The sequence below is a fragment of the Alosa sapidissima genome, chromosome 8 (genome assembly GCF_018492685.1).
Source record: "Alosa sapidissima isolate fAloSap1 chromosome 8, fAloSap1.pri, whole genome shotgun sequence".
NCBI classification, from domain to species: domain Eukaryota; kingdom Metazoa; phylum Chordata; class Actinopteri; order Clupeiformes; family Clupeidae; genus Alosa; species Alosa sapidissima.
Genome location: NC_055964.1, coordinates 1,266,978 through 1,284,523, shown reverse-complemented (window position 1 = coordinate 1,284,523; position 17,546 = coordinate 1,266,978). Strand labels below are relative to the sequence as shown.

General features: G+C 38.1%; 1 protein-coding gene across 2 annotated transcripts in view; it reads right to left on the bottom strand.

Moving 5' to 3' along the window:
- The window catches only part of dnah10 (dynein axonemal heavy chain 10), a 313,740-nt gene that overhangs the window by 279,155 nt on the left and 17,039 nt on the right, over window positions 1–17,546 (bottom strand). For both annotated transcript variants that reach the window (XM_042101375.1, XM_042101376.1), the window contains exons 6-7: window positions 8,715–8,872; window positions 4,769–4,999 (exon numbers count right to left, since the gene is read on the bottom strand). In XM_042101375.1, the coding sequence (XP_041957309.1) occupies window positions 4,769–4,999; window positions 8,715–8,872 (389 nt within the window). The remainder of the gene's footprint in view (window positions 1–4,768; window positions 5,000–8,714; window positions 8,873–17,546) is intronic.

The following is a 17,546-nucleotide window of genomic DNA, read 5'->3' as shown; positions in this document are numbered from 1 at the left end:
AAAACTTTGTGGTCTCAACACTACAACGAAAGTTCCCTGCTATGGGGAGGAGTGAACTGAAGGACTGCATCAATAAGATCAACGAATTCCTCCGCACAACACGCAGATCTTCCCAGGGATTCAACGTGCTTTAAATTTAGACTGTAGAATGTAGAATGTAGACTGTTCATTATTTCAATAAATACGTTTTCTCTGAAGCACTTTCCCGACTTCGTCTTTCTATAGGCTAAGCATATCATGGAGATAGAGTAGAACACTGGATTTAACTAAACAAATGTAACTAAGTAAACTGATTGTTTACTCTACAGTAGGCTATGTTCCCCCTCTCAGGCTGTACAATAGGCCTATTGAAAGTAGGCTAATGAGCTCAATAGACACGTTAGCGCTTCCATTAAACTTTCGTTGCAGACTTTCACAACTGATTGTTTAGCCTACAGTAGCCTACTGTAGGCCTACTCTACAGTAGCCTAGGCTATAGGTTATGTTCCCCCTCTCAGGCTGTACAGTAGGCCTATTGAAAGTAGACTAATGAGCTTAGACACATTAGCGCTTCCAGCCTAATGACTTTCACACATGAATGATTTACAGTAGACACATTAGCGCTCCACGCAGTGGCGTAACTAGGCCTAGTAGGTGCAGCAAGTGCAGTCGCACCAGGGCCTGTGACCTCCGTCGCTACCCCCGCAATGCAATTGCTGGAAAATTCTATACCGGTCCTTTCTGACTACCTGCGTGCCTTTGGCCAGGCCAAGGCTACAGCGCAGACACTCGCAAATAAATGGGGGTTCAGAGTACATTTGAAAATGTTAGAGCACGGAGAGTGAAGCGTCACTTTGACGAACTATCGGAAGATGAACGCTTAACCGATGCTTCAAAGTGCAGGTATTTAATGCAACTCTGGACATCATAATCAGTCAGCTCTCCCAAAGATGTGCAAGCATGCGGAAAACTTGTTATGTGGTTGAGTCTTTACGTCCTATGATCCTTCAACTCGCAGGTGATGATGAACTGCTTGAAAAGGCAGTACGTTTGTCAGACCATTATAGCATGGACATTCCCAACACAACTCCTCTCATTTAGGTCTTGCTTTAAAGCAGAGATTTCACCGAAGTCATCTATTTTTCAACTTGCCAAAAGGCTGGTGGTAGATTATGACAGTGTAACATCCACATTCGGGGAAGTGTGTACTGCTCTCATGTTGTTTCTACATTGCCTGTGACTGTGGCAACAGCTGAGCCATCTTTTTCCAAATGTTCAACAATTGCTGGTGTACAGGCTATAATCAATTAGCTAAATCATTTGTCCAGCTGTTTAAACATTTTTTCGTGTTCCATTCAAACGCAAAAGGTGCTTTGATATCTTTTTTGTTTAAACGTCGGCAAGCAGGCATGCTGCGGTTGCAATGAATGAGGATAATTGGTTTTATCTGCGGTGTTATTTTTTGCATTTTGAATATGACTCGCTCCAGCACGTCTACTTTTTTGCACGGTGCTTTCTTAAAGGAGCTGCACCATCTTACAACAATTGCATCTACATTTTCATATTAGAATGTTTTGTCAAGTGTAAGCTTAAACTACCGTGATCAAATTAAGTTTCCGTGCCCCCGCTGAAAGTCTCTTATGCTCTTATGCGCTTATCGTTACACTATCAAATCTATAAGTAACCGTGACAAATAGGGTATAAGATATATAAACTCACGCTATTGTATTATCATATATGTTTGGTAATGGTTCAGCTTTCTCTGATTGTTCTACTGACTTGGAAACTGCATCATGGAAGCAGTAAGTCAAGTCGCATCAAAAATAGTAGTGGCAGAACTCCAAAGTGACACCTTGTGGTTGTTTGTGTCAACTGCAGTTTGTGCCATTTCTGCTGAGAAAATGGGGATCGTGATTCCTGAAGGAACCCGTCCAAACTTAACGGGGACCCACTGTACATACGTTTTTTATTTTTTATAGACCTTAAAACAAAGACAATTTCTGAGCCTGAATTGCATTATGGACACTTATTAGCATAGCCTAAGCATGGTAAGATATGCATATTTGTTGGAATAAATCAGATAACAAATAAACTTGCTTGAGATAGACTGTTTTCGGGCTAACATTATTAAATAAAATAGGGTAGACTAGGCTTGTATTTGTAACGTTGATTTGAAATGTTTTAATGTGCAGCCTAGGCTACTTGCAGACTGTGCTAGATAGTTTGTTTAAAGGATAATTCCTGTATTTAGCACTTTGAGTCCCTAACCTTACCACTCGGTGAGTTGCACAGTTTTGAAAACGAACGTTAAGGGTTGTTTTAAGGACATGTTTGTGCATGCCCATAGCCAGCCACTCTGAAACAGTCAAAGGCGATTCAAAATGAGTCAGAAACCACTCTAGTTCCTCCCAAACAAACCAGAAAAGGGACTCAAAGTGCTAAATACCAGAATTATCCTTTAATTATCCTTAACATGTTGTGAAAACAATGTTCACACAACATGTTAAACTGTGCCCTGTAGGGAGGAATATTCCAGATGAGGCTATTTTGAAATTGTCTTAAAGACTACAGCATGCCAATCCTCATTGCTTTTGTTTTGGAATGGCACATGCCAGTTAAGGAGCAATGCATCTTTTATTCACATAGCCTTTACTATACTGATGAAGTTCTCTTTTACTAAATAGCAGAGTATACATGATTCTATAGAATATTGCATACTTTCCCTTTGCCATTTCAAAAGGTTTCCCAGGTTAGCTGCATAGCTGCTGGTATAGAAAAGAAACCGAGTGGTAGCCACTTTCACCAGTCAATTCAGTTTAAAATGATGCTTGTTACATATACATCTAAATTACAATACAACACGAAATAATTAGTAGTTAGTTAGGGTAAGTTAGTTTATTTTTCAACATCAGCTAGATAGAGATCTTACTCTGCTTTTCACCGTCTCTTAAAACAATACGATGTGCAACTACCGGCAGCAGTGCAGGTAGATGAGGCTACCAACTTTACTTCTATATTATTCATGTGTAATTTTATGAAGCATTTAAATGGCTACTCAAGGGCACTTTGGACATTTGTAGGCAAAGGGGCTGGTGCTGTACGTGCCTGCCGCAGTCAATATTTTGTAAACAGGGTTCCCACTCTAAGTCAAGTGTAAAATTCCATGGCTTTTTCCTTGACTTTCCCTGACAAAAACCCTAAATTTCCATGACCTAAAGGGCTGTATTTTGGGCTCCAGCGCATGGCGTAAAGCTCGTTATTCACCCGCGCAAAGCTTAATTTGGTATTTTGCACGTTTATTTTTTTAAACATTGTGACCAGGGGTGTGGCAATTAACAACCTAGGGAGGGGCCTGGCGCGTTGTCTAAAAATCGCTATCATACACCACCTAAACCTAGTCAGAAGTCAATGGCGAGTTGTTCATATGATATTTTAAGAGCGCATGTCAACCGTCATATTGGCAGGTGCACGCCCCATCCTTCTATCATTCATGAACGCACACCAGCGCACGTCCATGCAAAGCATTACAAATTGCACGATTACAATGGGAAACATAATTAGAATAAAGATATTACGAAATACTGTACATCTCATGATCTGTAATTATTCACCATCATTTGCAAATTGGTAATGACGTTTAAAAGTGATTAGGGGAGAGGCGAGAGACACGTATGGAGCACAGCTGAAGACACACTGTGACGAGATATAAGCAACTCCTCTGCAGGATAAATGTTGTTTTATTCAGTCATTTGAGCAACATTAGGGTAAGTGTTGCTTTTTCCAGCCTATGTTTTCGGTGGTAACCCATTGTCAGTCAATAGTGAAAGTAACTGCATATAACTGTCTTGTCATTGACTGACTCCTTAGTGAAGTTAGTTTCACTTTGCCAATGAGTTCAAATAATAGACGAGTGCAAATGCGTGAAGGCTATGCTAGGTTTCAGTAAAGCATGGTTTAAGAATGACTATTCCATACGATCTCGCAAGCAGCCTCCTTCAAATGCGCCGTTGAATGCCAAAATACCGATGCATTTATTTGACATATCGCGCGTTGCGCCGTTAAAGGGAATGACAGATGTCATTCTCATTGGTTTAAAATGATGTTACGCCCCAAACATACCCATATGACAGATTAAAAAACCTAGGAACACCTTGTTGCGCTCCACTTTGATAACGAAACCCCTCCCAATGTCAACTGGACATCCTACTAAATTTGAATAGACATTTGACGAGTGACGATGCACTTTACAATGTCATGATAGGGCCCATAATGAGATAAGATTCCAGAGCAGATTCTTTCAAGAATCTTTGACTTTTTTAGAGCAGAATATGAATAAATGGTAATATAAAAATTATGTGTGGAAATATATTTGTATTAATGTAAGTAAGGAAAGTATTCTAAACTGCTACAACAAAATTCCCTGGTATTCCATGACTTTGCCCCAAGTATGATAAAATTCCCTGACTTTCCATGTCTGGAATAGACTTCCATGATATTCTAGAAATTCCATGACCCGTGGGAACCCTGTGTAAAACAGATGCGATATTGACATTTAAACATCTAGCTTTTCTAGTGACAAGCTATTTGTTGTAAGCAATATAAACCGAAGCACACTCAGGCCACGTGAATCAATAGGCACCGTTGCTCATCTGTCCATCATTGTATAAAGCCCGCCCAGATGAGTTTTCATACAGGCATAGATGCTTGTCAATGGAGCAAGTCCAGATTGAATTTCCCAACCTCAAATTTTGGGGGCGGGGTTAAATTCAGCCTGGTGTAATTTTCTCACCTTGAAATGCCTCTCCAGAGTGCTGAGGAACCGTACATTTTCTACAGACTCCACATGGTACTTGCTGAGTTCTGTCACAGTAAGATCCAGGTTCTGCACCGTCACAGGATCTGCCTGTGACATCACCTCTAAAATCTTCTTTACTGCTGGCAATTTGAGCTGCTCACTCAAAGCACTCAAGATTGCTGCCCGTTCACGCCAGAAATCTATCTCTGACATTGGTCCTGGTGCCTAATTGAACAAGAGAACATCACACTGTAAAATCCATCTTTCACTGACAGTTTTTTTTTTTTTTAAATGTTTCACAAATGACATCTAATAAGCACATGTTTTGCAATCCCTGCAAACTGTTGTTTTAATGTGTACACTAAAACACTAAATGTTTAGAAATCATTTTGATGGTTAAATGACCTGTTCTGACCTGACCTGGTGATTTTCCCCGCTCCCCCTAGCGGAAAACCAACCTTGCAACTTTGGGACTACCGTCCCGGTAAGAGAAGTGAGAAACAAACTCGTTTAAATCGTGTTTCTTACCTTGTAACATCCACATTGTTCTGCCAAACTTATGCTAACCGTTTCGCTAGCTTGTAAATAAATGCATGTGCTTTGTACAAAAAAAAAAGTGATCGCTAATGACAATCAAAAACCGCATGTTAAAATATGCTCGCAAGAATAATTCACTTTCAGAGGCTGCACCATGATTCATTTTCAACCTTAAATTAAGATCTAAGTATAATCTAAGTATTATTATATATAATTATACTTAGATTATAACTATTTATGTATCGACTATGACAGCTTTTCTGCTGGTCAGTTTTTATCAGTTCCTTATCAAATAAAAAGAGGCTAAAAGCCCAATAAATGTGGCACATGTAATAGCCTAATATAAGATAAACCTTGACTATCCCATTTCAATTAGGCAGGACTAGGCTTAAGTTTTTGCGTTTGTACAACTATGACATGACGTTTCTTGGGCATTTAGCTTTACCATCATGTGGTTTCATTTTAAAAGCAGCAAAAGTGGGATATAGTGCAACTGCTTCCCCAAATCAATTCCTCCTTAACTGTGGATTTATCATTTGATGTGTGGAAAACTTTCAGTTGACTAAAGGTTAGTTATCACAAAGCTAGCTGGTTCGTTAAATATGGCGAAGCATTTACAGCCAACTTTGTACTAGCAGCAGTGAAGCTGAGTTTGTTGTTAACATTGTTGGTAACGTAAACGTTTCTTTAGTTAGGAGCAGGACTTGAAAATTAATTTTGCATTAATTTTCATTGGCAAAAGCTAGCCTAATATGCAAACCTAGATTTGAGGGAGCTGCAGCTGTAGCATCAGCACGGACATATTAACACAGCAGGGCACACTAGCCCAGTGATGAAGGATCATGTAAAATCCCCATCCCCAGACAGTTTTAAACCAAGCTTGTGCTGGTATGATGCATGATCACTGATCAAATCGCTATTTTCTGACATGATGAGCACAACCATTCCCAGGTGCTCATCTGTCTGAATCTCAAGCTCTTTAGCCTAGCATCTTAATGATGTATTCACAGCATGGTGAATGACAAACAATGACAAAATGCTGTTCATGTTTATGAGTTCATAGCCTGATTATTGATCGAAGGATTTAGGCCTACATGTCACGTTTGATATTTTATCATGATCAGTCGCATTACCATGGGGTTACTGTGTAGGTAATGCTACGGTTAACTTAACATGCGCACCATCAGGCTACACTGAGAGATGTTAGAAAACTTTTAAACTTTTTTTTTAATTCTCCCGCGACGCTACTTCAGGTAGCCTAATTCGCTCATTAGCTCAGATCAGTGAACTACCACAGAAAACGCTGGGGAGAAAACTCAAACAAGTTAATGTTAGACTAGCTGTGTTACAGTTTCTCGTTGCAAAATCAAAATTTCACTGGAGCTCCATGCGTTTTTGGAGGCCTACACGCAGTCTCAAAAACACTGTAAACAGCTCTTCGAGTCACTGTATGAGGTCATTTTTTAATAACGATAATTTAGATACGGGGTGGGTGCAATTGCATTTTTTTAAGAATCTCCCATCTTGGTTTTGTACAGAAATTAATATTAAGTGACATACGTAAAAGGGCGAAAAAAACATCACCTTTCGATATTTAGCAGGCTACGATATAAGGTCTGGAATTTAACTGAATATTGCTGGTAGGATAACTACATAGTTTACACAATAATTACACTGTGTTATAAATATTGTATATCAATTCATTTATTGCCAATTACCCAAAATCGTGGCTCTGTCATGCACATAATGCATTCTAATCCATTGTCACTAATCCATTATCACTTCCGGGAACTTTTTGAAGTTTACATGAACCATGTGACCTTAACGAATTTTGAACACCCATAGAGAGCCGAAGTCACGCCCCTTCCGTTATCTTTCAAAAAAATTTGAACGGCAGTCTATGGCGAAAAAGAAATTATTTTCTGGTCCCGTTGCCTTGAATTACCCATGTGTTGTTTGTCAATTTTAAAGACAATTTTTCTTGTAAAGACATTTGCAGTTTGTTTCGTAACTATTGAATTACAACATTGTGAAAGATCGTAATTCCAACGACTACAAACCCATCAGTCGCGCTAGTGACGTTAGTTCATTCACAGCCACACTAGATTGTACAAGCACACCAGCAACAGGTCTTAATTGGGCTTTGCTTGCCGATTGGTGTTTACAATATAAAAATGTGAAAATAAATTCTGTTGCAATTCGTTTTGGGTCAGACCTGACTTTGCCTGGACTACACCTCTGCTTTCATCGTTGGTGTGGACCCAAAAGATGCAGATCCACTCTAGTTGCGGTCGTAACTGGAGTGGCTGTAGCACTAGCAGCTGGCTGGTTAACGTTATCTGCTTCTGCTTCAGGCACATTAACAGCTAGCTGGCTAACATTAGCAGGTTGAAACACTCCGGCGATGGAAGGAATTTGATCCTTCCCTTTGATAGAATTGATGTGCTTGGACTACTTGGCATGAGACTCTGTGCAAAAGTGACAAAATGGTTGTTTATCTCGCCACGCTTCGTTAAATTTCACTTCGTTATATTTCCCCAAAACCCCAGCATGAAATGGGTATCTCTAGGTAATGCAAACAAACGTTAAAAAACAATATCCATGTGCTGGTTTCATTCCCTCTCAGTCAAAAATAATAAACACCTCCAGAGCATTGTGAACACATGTTCTAAAATCATTGGCCACCCTCTTCAGTCTCTGACATCACTGCACGACAAGGCAACATTAAGGAAAGCCAACTGCATCTTAGAAGACTTGAAGAACTTGAATATGCTCCAAGCCCCCTCCTCCTCCATCTCCTGGGACTAACTAACCCCCCCCCCCCCCCACACACACACACACACTCCTGTCTGTCCTGTTCTTTCTTTTGTCCTGTCTTATATGTTGTGTTATGTCTTGCCTGCATAGAGAAAATTGCCCCTCAGGGATAAATAAAGTTTTTTGAATTGAATTTGAATTGAATATAACTGCATTATATACCGTACAAACTTTCTTGTGTTCTGCTTAGATTTTCTTTGATTTTTCGCGCTTCTGCTTGGCTTGTTGCTTGTGGTCTGTGTGGTAGTGTGATAGTGACGTGACCTGGGGCAGCGTTGCATTCTCAATTATTGGTTCCGCCACTCATTATTTAGGCTACGTTATTTAATCAAAATAATAGTGGTTGACAAATTAAACTTTTGAGGAGAATGGAGAAGTTACATACTGCACAAATTTAAAGACCCAGATATCAAAATTCAATAAAGGAATTTATATTATAAAATTGGTATTGAATCCTTTTAGAAGTATTGATACCAATATACCAGCCATTTTTTTAACAATGTACAGGCCTAATTATATGATAAATTTCAAACATCACTGGATCCTGTGACAAATACATTAGGAAACATTCAAACAAATTACAAACCTGGGGTTTTTTTCTCTGCTGTTCCTCTATAACAATGGTGATTTGGGTCTGCCAATTCATCACACACTGTTCAAGCTTTTCTACAACCTCTCGGGTAGCTAGAAGGACATCCACTTGTGGCTCCAAGTCAAGCTCAGGAATATGCAATTTAATCTCTCCTACAAAAAAATCACATGCATGGTAACAGATGAGCACAGTTGGGCATAATTAAATGAACTGAATTTAATTGAATCAATACCTAACAATTTAATCTGAGCAAACCAGAAAGAAATGCTCAAAAATATAGGCTATCCAGACTGGCCATCTGACATATTGGGCATTATCTCAGTCAATAGAAGCTACATAGCCTACATTTTTTTAATTATTTGGCACCAATATACAAGGAACACTAATGATCTTGAACAACTGTGAAATTACTTGACTTTTGGGAACTTAGGTTAGGGTTAACCCTACATGTAGGTTATAGGGCTAGGACGGTATTGGATGTTTTCTTACCGCGGTTGATTGTGAGTAATGGATTATGAATTTTGTGCGGCCATCACAGCCAATTAAACTTTAGACAGCCTGTTACATTCATGACACTTATGCTAACAACGGTAGGCTACTGCACGTTTTAATGGCTGCGTTGTAACTAGCCTAGGTCTACATGTTGCTGTTAACTTAAATTCTTACCTCTCAAACTAGAACCTATTTTTTTTATTCTTTTTCAGCGTTCATGGAGCAAACATACGACTCCTTTCTGGCCAAATTTCACAGCTTTCACGTTTAACAGCTTTGTGTAAATCGAATTTGAACGGAGAGAATAGAAAAGTGTTACGATTGTGCCGGTTCTCCCCTACTCTCGCATAGTAAACAAATGGAATGTTGGAACATAAGGTCGGTTTTTCTTCATCTTTTGATGATAAGTTTTGAAGTTTTGTTTTGAAAACGGAAGGTTAGCCTACTTAACGTAACTGTGGTTCTCTGAGAATCAATGTCATAAGATGGTTCATCACATTATTACACATCACGTCATTACACACTACATGCACACATGTGCAGGCCAATAGGGGGATTCGACTTCATGTACAAAATACTACTTCTGTTTCTGTCATTTTCTGTCTCAAGTTTTAGTACTGAGTGATCAATATCATGCTATTGAATTGTTCACAAATTAGAGCCAATACCTTGTACACGCTTTGATGAATGAAATTTCCTCATGAATTTATCCAAGTATTTATACTAGGTGTTAAGCAATGCCTTGCAATGCCCTTGCCTATCTACTGAATTAAAGTACACTATGTTTGTTGAAAAAACTGCCACAAGAGTTTCAAAATCCATTTCAACAGAAACCTGCAGGAAAGTAAGGCAATCAACCCCACAGATAACAACTGGCATTAGATCAGGGGTCTCAAACTCCCGGCCCGCGCCCGGCCCAGTTCTGGCCCACGACGTATGTCAAAATAATAATGTAATCCGGCCCTTGAGGATATTTTTAATTGCGACAAACAACGATACTGATTAAAATAGACGATAGATCCAAGTACGGTGACAAATCCCATTTGTACTCTCCTCCACTATTTGCTAGACGTCCAGAGCTTGATTCAAACCCAAAATCGCCGCACAAAGTTTTCAGGAAATGCTTGTATTACACGCGAGAAACACAAAGACGTGCATTTGTAATGACGCGGAAGCGATGCAGGCCATAGTTTTGCACAAATTGAAGCATAAATAGGTCTACACCAAATGTTGAAAAACGTTCACGTGTGATGAAGTCTTAGGTAGCTATGTTATTCACCTATTCTGATTCTGAAGGAGAATATCCTTTTGGAGATTATGATCGATCGTCTATTGACAGTGATAGTCACGGTGCGTCTGTGAATGGAGGTGCGTCTTTGTGTGTATACGACAGTGTCCACTAAGCATACCATGCTTATTTCGACCCTCCGCCCAACATAGCTTGGAGGTTGCAGTGGTAATCGTGATGATAGTGTCCGTAATGGACGTGGTACAGACAGCAGGGCTAGTAGAAATAGGGCTCTGAAGAACTACAAGTCACCCGCGATAGGAACTGATTTGACCAGGATACTTTATTGTAGGCCTTGTGGTTATAGGCTAGGCTAGTAATAATTTACTATTGTATTACTATTTACTATTTACTTGTTAATTTGTTATGTGGGTAATATGACAAAAAAAGTAAACCTGCCCAAATATGTTCATCCAGTATTTACTTAAAGGTGCATAATCTGAGGTGCTTGCCATCCAGTGGCAAATTAGATGGGTAAATTTACCCCCTTCATAAACTTTTGTTTATACTCAAAGATTTTTACATTTACAATAGGACTTTATCTCTGACCACTTTCAAGCCATGGCCTTTTGAAATTTTGATATAAAAATCCAATGGTATTGCTTTCTTAAACCTGACGCCTAGTTTGTCAGGTTTTATCATTAGAGTGCATGAAAATGCAATCTACTGTTATCCGATTTCTTCTTATTACAGTGCATGAAAATGCACTGTACTGTTCTTCCTAGGCTTCTTCTTATTCTTATTAGAGTGCATGAAAATGCACTCTACTGTTCTTCCTAGGCTTCTTCTTATTCTTATTACAGTGCATGAAAATGCACTGTACTGTTCTTCCTTATTCCTAGGCTTCTTCTTATTACAGTGCATGAAAATGCACTGTACTGTTATTCCAAGGCATTTTATTATTATTATTACAGTGCATGAAAATGCACTGTACTGTTATTCCAAGGCATTTTATTACAGTGCATGAAAATGCACTGTACTGTTCTTCCTAGGCTTCTTCTTATTACAGTACATGAAAAGGCACTGTACTGTTCTTCCAAGGCTTTTTACAGTGCATGAAAATGCACTGTACTGTTCTTCCTAGGCTTCTTATTACAGTGCATGAAAATGCACTGTACTGTTATTCCAAGGCATTTTATTATTATTACAGTGCATGAAAATGCACTGTACTGTTCTTCCTAGGCTTCTTATTACAGTGCATGAAAATGCACTGTACTGTTCTTCCAAGGCATTTTATTACAGTGCATGAAAATGCACTGTACTGTTCTTCCTAGGCTTCTTCTTATTACAGTGCATGAAAATGCACTGTACTGTTCTTCCTAGGCTTCTTCTTATTACAGTGCATGAAAATGCACTGTACTGTTCTTCCTAGGCTTCTTCTTATTCTTCTTCTTCTAACGCGTTTAATGCAGCTTAAACCGTTTAACGTAGAAACTTCATTCAAACTATGTTACGTAGGTCTTACTTAGGACATGTGGGCTTTGTATTTTTCAACTTTGTAACTTTTATACTTTTTAAACTATTAATTAAAAACTAGTCAAAATTTCCCCATAGACTTAACATGGGCTGATGACATCACAATAGAGCCGTTAAGCAATTAGAATCCTATGGCAGGTGTTCGGGCCACCTGGACCAACTGCCAGTCTCAGGCTTTAAGCATACAAACTGGCCCTATTAAGACTACACATCCTGTTCAACTGCTTCCTCTGCCAAAAACTGTTTCAAAATAAAAGTCCTCACTACAATATTTTACTGTTAAACAATTTAACCCTTTAAACTACTGAACTTTTTAACTGTTCAGCCATTGTAACTGTTACTTGTCATCAACTATGACTCCTACCCACTGTAGCTAGTTAGCTAAGTAACATGGTTAGCATAGTTAGCATGCTAGCATGTTAGCATGCTAGTTAGCATTTTTTGCAAAACTGCTTAAAATGATTAGCTAAGTTAGCTAAGTCAAATGGTTAGCATAGTTAGCATGTTAGCATTTTTAGCAAAACTGCTGAAAACGATTAGCTAAGTTAGCTAAGTAACGTGGTTAGCATAGTTAGCATGCTAGCATGTTAGCATGCTAGTTAGCATTTTTAACAAAACTGCTAAAAACGATTAGCTAAATCAGCTAAGTAACGTGGTTAGCATAGTTAGCATGTTAGCATGCTAGTTAGCATTTTTAGCAAAACTGCTAAAACGATTAGCTAAGTCAGCTAAGTAACGTGGTTAACATAGTTAGCATGCTAGCATGTTAGCATGCTAATTAACCTTTTTAGCAAAACTGCTAAAAACGATTAGCTAAGTTAACTAAGTAACGTGGTTAGCATAGTTAGCATGCTAGCGCTAGCATGTTAGCATGCTAGTTAGCATTTTTAGCAAAACTGCTAAAAATGATTAGCTAAGTTAGCTAAGTAACGTGGTAAGCATAGTTTACATGCTAGCGTGTTAGCATGCTAGTTAGCATAGTAACTTTGTTAATATTATTATCTTTGTTAACATAGTTAGCATAACTGCTAGCAAACATTAGAGCCATTCCAACTGTCAGTTATCGTCAACTATCTACCTAAATAATTTAACCATTTAAACTATCCACCTATTTAACTGTTCAGTCATGCCAACTATATTAAACCTCATCTACCTAGCAACCAATATAGTTTGTTTTTACTCTGTATGATATTTGACATCATATTTTTTGCATTTTCATGCACTGTATTTCCTTCAGGAAATGCTTTTCTAGTTCTTATTCTTATTCTTCCGCTAACGCATTTAATGCAGCTTCAACCGTTTAACGTAGAAACTTCATTCAAACTATGTTACGTAGGTCTTACTTGGGACATGGGTGCTATGTATTTTTCAGCTTTGTAACTTTTATACTTTTTAAACTATTAATTAAAAACTAATCAAAATTTCCCCATTGACTTAACATTATGATTATGACATCACAATACGGCCGTTAAGCAATTAGAATCCTATGGCAGGTGTTCGGGCCACCTGGACCAACTGCCAGTCTCAGGCTTTAAGCATACAAACTGGCCCTATTAAGACTACACATCCTGTTCAACTGCTTCCTCTGCCAAAAACTATTTCAAAATAAAAGTCCTCACTATAATATTTTACTGTTAAACAATTTAACCCTTTAAACTACTGAACTTTTTAACTGTTCAGCCATTGTAACTGTTACTTGTCATCAACAATGACTCCTACCCACTGTAGCTAGTTAGCTAAGTCAAATGGTTAGCATAGTTAACATGTTAGCATGCTAGTTAGCATTTTTAGCAAAACTGCTAAAAATGATTAGCTAAGTTAGCTAAGTCACATGGTTAGCATAGTTAGCATGCTAGCATGTTAGCATGCTAGTTAGCATTTTTAGCAAAACTGCTTAAAATGATGAGCTAAGTCAGCTAAGTCACATGGTTAACATAGTTAGCATGTTAGTTAGCATAGTTAGCATAACTGCTAAAAATGATTAACTAAGTTAGCTAAGTAACATGGTTAGCATAGTTAGCATGTTAGTTAGCATAGTTAGCATAACTGCTAAAAATAATTAGCTAAGTTAGCTAAGTCACATGGTTAGCATACTTAGCATTTTAACATTGTTAGCATGCTAGTTAGCATAGTAACTTGGTTAACATTATTATCTTTGTTAACATAGTTAGCATAACTGCTAGCAAACATTAGAGCCATTCCAAGTGTCAGTTATCGTCAACTATCTACCTAAATAATTTAACCATTTAAACTATCCACTTATTTAACCGTTCAATCATTCCAACTATATTAAACCTTATCTACCAAGTAAATCATTTACCTATATAAACTATCCACCTATTTAACTGTTCAGTCATGCCAACTATATTAAACCTCATCTACCTAGCAACCAATATAGTTTGTTTTTACTCTGTATGATATTTGACATCATATTTTTTGCATTTTCATGCACTGTATTTCCTTCAGGAAATGCTTTTCTAGTTAGCTTTGTTAGCATAACTGCTAGCAAACATTAGAGCCATTCCAACTGTCAGTTATCGTCAACTATCTATCTATATACAGCCTTTAAACAATTTGTCTACCAACACGCATTAAACTATCAGTATGTCAACAACCTTTAAACTATCTACATATAACTTTTAAACTTTCAACATTCATTAAACTATCTGTCTATTAAACTATCTGTCTATTAACAACTGTTAAACTATCTACATTCAACTTTTAAACTGTCTACGTCTAAACTATCAACTTTTTATTAAGCTATGATATGTCTGTCCTAGCTTCATTTTCATGCACTCGTAATTCCCTGGAATTACATTTTCTAGTTCTTCTTCTAACGCTTTTTCTGCATTTAATGCGGCTTCAACCATTTAATGTAGAAACTTCATTCAAACTGTGTTACGTAGGTCTTACTTAGGACAGGTGTGGAATGTATTTTTCATATTTGTAACTTTTATACTTTTTGAACTATTAATTAAAAACTATTAAAATTTTCCCCATAGACTTAACATTGGCGATTATGGCATCACAATAGAGCACTTAGAATCCTATGCCAAGTGTTCCGGCCAGAGCCATATGGTTCCGGCCACCTCCAGCAACTGTCTGTCTCAGGCTTTAAAGGCCGTGTTGCAGGGTTAATTTTCCAACGAATTTGCACAATTTGCTTGTTGATAATAAACATTTAAACTGTTATCCATTGTATTTGATGTTGTTGGGTATCACAAAACGGAATATAATACGAAAAAGCAGGTAATATTTCACAGCATTTGAAGTGATTCTCCTTTCCCCCACAATGCATTGCATTACGTCACCTTGGGGAGACTACAGACCAAAGCCCACCTTGTGACCCTTGAGAATAACGAGAGAGGAGTAGAGAGACGAGTAAGGTATTGTTCAGCAGTAGATAGCGCAGATTATAGATAAATATATAGGCTATAGATAGCCTAGATATGTATATAGACAGATAGATAGCTAGATAGATCATGTCATTATGCTGGTCACAGGGGAGCTCCTCGACCAGCGGCCAAAATGCACTCGCTTCCCTAGTTACTGCAGCTCTCCACCACAGTTTCCATCGGGACGGCACAGCCCACACAAGCACCTGCAAAACTGCGACTTGCCCATATTATCTCCCTCTTTGGTAAGCCGTACCCTGACGATGTCAATGGCAATCAATCACGAGCAGTAGTTATCGAAAATATTCATGCTGAAGACACGACCAGCCTAATCGGCGGCGGCTAGAAGCTAAGTAACTGGGGTGGCTCGCAGGTGGGACTAAAAAATTAGCCCAGCTAGCTATCATGATGCTTCATATTCTGATCTTCTGACTAAGTTTGCCCGGTAGCCTACTTATCTGAACTAACGACATGATCACTATCACTAGATATAAAGAACATGTTGACTTTCATTCGGTGCTGTTCACTGACAGTAACAAAAAAAGTGTCGTAATGTTATAAGCATAATACATTGAACTGAATAGGTGCATTATAGCCTCATAACGAGGCCTCTCAAATTCAGAAAATTGCATTAAACTAAAATCGGAAGACATTGTTATCTTTGTTAGACCATAGGGTCGTTGTCATATAAATGGTGTAACGAAATTCGACGTGTAAATATACAAACTTTATGTTGAAAGTGTAACCGCGACCGTTTCCCATAGGAATGAATGTAAAACATATACCCTCCAAAACGAGACCTCCCGAAATTCAGAAAAAATACTAAATTGATATCAGGCACCGTTATTACCATTGGTAGATCATAGGGTAGCTGTGATATAAATGCTGTGACGAAATTCGAAGTGTAAATATACAAACTTTATGTTGAAAGTGTAACCGCGATGTCCATTGAAATGCATTGAAATGAATGAAGCGCAGATCAAGTAGTCCCCAAAGTGACGTCATCACCGAATTGCGTACAAAAAACCCGCTAATGCTAAAAACAACAAAAACTGGCATTTAACACCATTTGGAGACATTTTTAAAATGATATACATATATTGAGTGCTTTATGTACCCATTAATCAACAGTGGTGTTTAACCTGCAACACAGGCTTTAAGCACACAATCTGGCTCTCTTAAGACTACAGATCCTGTTCAACTGTTTCCTCTGCCCACAACTGTTTCAAAATAAAAGTCTCCACTACAATAATTCCCTATTAAATAATTTAACCATTTAAACTATCCAACTATTTAACTGTTCAACTATTCCAACTGTCAGTTATCATTAACTATGCCTCTAGCCTACTATATTGAACCACCACCTACCTAGCAACCATTGAAATTAAAGCCTGTGTTGCAGGTTAAACACCACTGTTGATTAATGGGTACATAAAGCACTCAATATATGTATATCATTTTAAAAATGTCTCCAAATGGTGTTAAATGCCAGTTTTTGTTGTTTTTAGCATTAGCGGGTTTTTTGTATGCAATTCGGTGATGACGTCACTTTGGGGACTACTTGATCTGCGCTTCATTCATTTCAATGCATTTCAATGGACATCGCGGTTACATTTTCAACATAAAGTTTGTATATTTACACTTCGAATTTCGTCACAGCATTTATATCACAGCTACCCTATGATCTACCAATGGTAATAACGGTGTCTGATATCAATTTAGTATTTTTTCTGAATTTCGGGAGGTCTCGTTTTGGAGGGTATATGTTTTACATTCATTCCTATGGGAAACGGTCGCGGTTACACTTTCAACATAAAGTTTGTATATTTACACTTCGAATTTCGTTACAGCATTTATATGACAACGACCCTATGGTCTAACAAAGATAACAATGTCTTCCGATTTTAGTTTAATGCAATTTTCTGAATTTGAGAGGCCTCGTTATGAGGCTATAATGCACCTATTCAGTTCAATGTATTATGCTTATAACATTACGACACTTTTTTTGTTACTGTCAGTGAACAGCACCGAATGAAAGTCAACATGTTCTTTATATCTAGTGATAGTGATCATGTCGTTAGTTCAGATAAGTAGGCTACCGGGCAAACTTAGTCAGAAGATCAGAATATGAAGCATCATGATAGCTAGCTGGGCTAACTTTTTAGTCCCACCTGT